Raw genomic sequence first — 2,909 nt, 5'->3', positions numbered from 1 at the left:
GTGTTTATATACGTACGTACGGTAGCTAATTAAATACATTAGTACCATTTATTATATTGGTAGGGTTTAACAAGTAAAAATTCTCTTTTTCTTCATAATTATTTGTAAAATGATTTCTTTTTTACTTATAACTCGACATGTTCGACAAACTAAATCATAACTAAACAAAATGATACTAGCTAAAGAATTTTAAAGTGTACGTGTGTGTTTTTAGCTGTAGCTTTACATGCATGTTCGGTATAGCTTTAAATTTTATAGGGTTAAATATAAAAAGTATGTTTTTACTAAAAGGCATGTATTAAAAAGGGTGTCGGTATACAATGGTGATATATTACATGCAACATCTTCTAATTAATAAGTGTTGACTTTTCTTTGTACTCGATCGTTTTTTATTTGACTAGGTTATAAGGCCCTTCAAGCTCTATATAAGAAAAACCCCATAACCTAATTTTGCACATATAGCTTAAATCATCTTTTCAAGTTAGGCTAAACATTATCAGAAGAGAACAATGGTAATGAATATTGAAGTTGAAGTATTGTCCACTTCAACCATCAAACCATCTTCTCCAACTCCAAGCCACCTTCGCTTTTACCAACTCTCATTCATTGATCAATTATCAATCCACATCTACAACAATTTGGTCATATTCTTTCCTCCAAAAGCCATTGATTCTAACCAAACCCTAGATGTTGTTGAAATATCCCACAAGCTCAAAACCTCCCTATCCCATGTCCTAACCCAATATTACCCATTGGCCGGAAGAATCAAAGACAACCTTTTCCTCACTTGTAATGATGAGGGCATCCCTTATTTGGAGGCACAAGTCAATTGCAAACTCTCTGATATTCTTCCAAATCTTCAGCCTAGTGAGCTCCCCAAGTTTGTCCCTTTTGAGTTAGATGGTAGGGTTGACCTTTTACTAGGGGTCCAACTCAACATCTTCAAATGTGGTGGAATAGCAATAGGGTTTTGTATTACACACAAAATTGGTGATGCCTTATCGGCTTTGATGTTCACTAAATGTTGGGCAGCCGCTACTAGAGGAGATCATGATGAAGATATCCCTTGGCCAATATATGAATCTTCTACACTTTTTCCACCAAAGGATATGTCTAAGATAGATATGCCAACCATTGATCACATCCCAACAAAAAATATTGTATCAAAAAGGTTTTTATTTGAATCTTCAAAGATTGAGGCTCTTAGGGCAAAGTATGAAGAAAAGGGCAACAACTTCAAAAAAGTGATTCGCCCTTCTCGTGTGGAGGCTTTGTCTGCTTTCATATCTAGTCGTTACATGGCTGCCACGAAAGAAGTTTTTGGCCCTAAAAAGAGGCGTTACTCCATAGCTCAGGCGTTTAATCTTCGAACAAGAATTGACCCACCAACCCCTGAAAACTCCTTTGGAAATTTTTCGCGCCAATTCATTCGTTGTTTGGATTCATTGGGTGGCAAAGAAGAGAGCTACAGCTACCTAGTGAGGGAGATGAGACACCTAATGAAATGCGGTAATGAAAAAGAGTATGCCAAGAACATCCAGATGGGAATTGATCAGTGCTTGATTTTCAACAAAGAACATGCTGAAGAAATCGCCAAAGGAGAGTTGATTGATCTTAAATTTACTAGTATATGTAGATTTCCACTGTATGATCATTTCGATTTCGGTTGGGGACAGCCAATGTGGATTGGTGCAAATCCATTGCCATGCAAGAATCTCATCATTTTTGTGGACACAAAATCTGGTGATGGGATTGAAGCTTATATCGATTTTGAAGAAGAAGACATGGCCAAGTTCGAACGTGATGAGGAGTTCGTTTCATTCATTTCATCAACCAAATAATAATCATTTCAAGTCATGATATATTGAATTTGTGTTTGTGATCAATACATATATAATATATTATTATAGCAACTACAACAAGTGGGTAAAATAAGAATGTTTTATCTAATTTTAATGTTTACCATATTGTAATTGTAAAATGTATGTGCTGTCCCTTTTGATGATTTTTTTTATTATTAAATATTAATAAAGTCTCACTCCTTTTTTTATTACTGTACTTAATTATGTATTTCTTAATGATTTACGAACATAATTAAGGTAGTATTCAGTCCATTGAGTTTGACAATTGCATGTCTCTTATTTTATTTATTTATTTTGGGACCTGAAAACAACAACACAACTTCCATGGCTGGAGGAAATTTATAAGTACATTAATTATTTCATATAATTAAAAAGAGTACATTAGTGATGATTGATGCTTGACGCGTTTAATTTTTTTTTTTTTTTTGGAAAACGAATAATATTTGGTGACAAGCTATTAGTCTTTATTAATATATACATAAGCTATTTTTATGGTCCAACTCACAAAAAGAGGGACACCGGATTGCACCCTGTGAATAGTTTTTGGCGTTAAATTTTTTTATGATCGTATATATTGTAGTTATTTCGAGTATCTTTGAAATTTTTAAAAATTCTGAATAATTTACAGTATTGAGAACAAGTTTCAAACAGGATGTTGCACGCATGACTATTTTTTTTACGTCTCTAAAATACAATAAAACTGCTCACGAAGTGCAAAAAAAAAAATGCACCAGTGCAAATTCTTTTTGTGAGTTGTACCAAAAAAATTTCCTATAAACATACTAGTTAATTGCCCGTTAAATATGAATATATATATTTAATTAAAAATTTTATTTAACTATAAATATAGTAGATATATTTTCATAAAATATATAATAGTCCAATAAACAACCCACATCATAGATATATATTATTTATATTATGAAAATCACATGAAGACTTCCTTGGATTTGAGCCTCTCAACGACTACTTTCACTCAAATTCTTAATCATTACAAGTATTATACCTCAAATTATTTTAAAAATTAAATTAAAATAAAACTCAAAT

General features: G+C 32.3%; 1 protein-coding gene across 1 annotated transcript; it reads left to right on the top strand.

Moving 5' to 3' along the window:
• The first annotated feature begins 509 nt into the window (after positions 1-509).
• On the top strand, positions 510-1,968 carry LOC133783964 (stemmadenine O-acetyltransferase-like). The gene has a single exon (XM_062223531.1). The coding sequence runs from the start codon at positions 510-512 to the stop codon at positions 1,839-1,841; it is 1,332 nt and encodes a 443-aa protein (XP_062079515.1). The 3' UTR covers positions 1,842-1,968.
• The last annotated feature ends 941 nt before the right edge of the window (positions 1,969-2,909 follow it).

This window comes from Humulus lupulus, chromosome 6, assembly GCF_963169125.1.
Source record: "Humulus lupulus chromosome 6, drHumLupu1.1, whole genome shotgun sequence".
Lineage (NCBI taxonomy): Eukaryota > Viridiplantae > Streptophyta > Magnoliopsida > Rosales > Cannabaceae > Humulus > Humulus lupulus.
The sequence above is the reverse complement of the archived record's forward strand: the minus strand, read 5'-3'. Positions and strand labels throughout refer to the sequence as shown.

What these genes read in the sequence shown, in the direction of transcription:
- LOC133783964 (XM_062223531.1), top strand. Translation starts at nt 510, where the DNA reads ATGGTAATGAATATTGAAGTTGAAGTATTGTCCACTTCAACCATCAAA.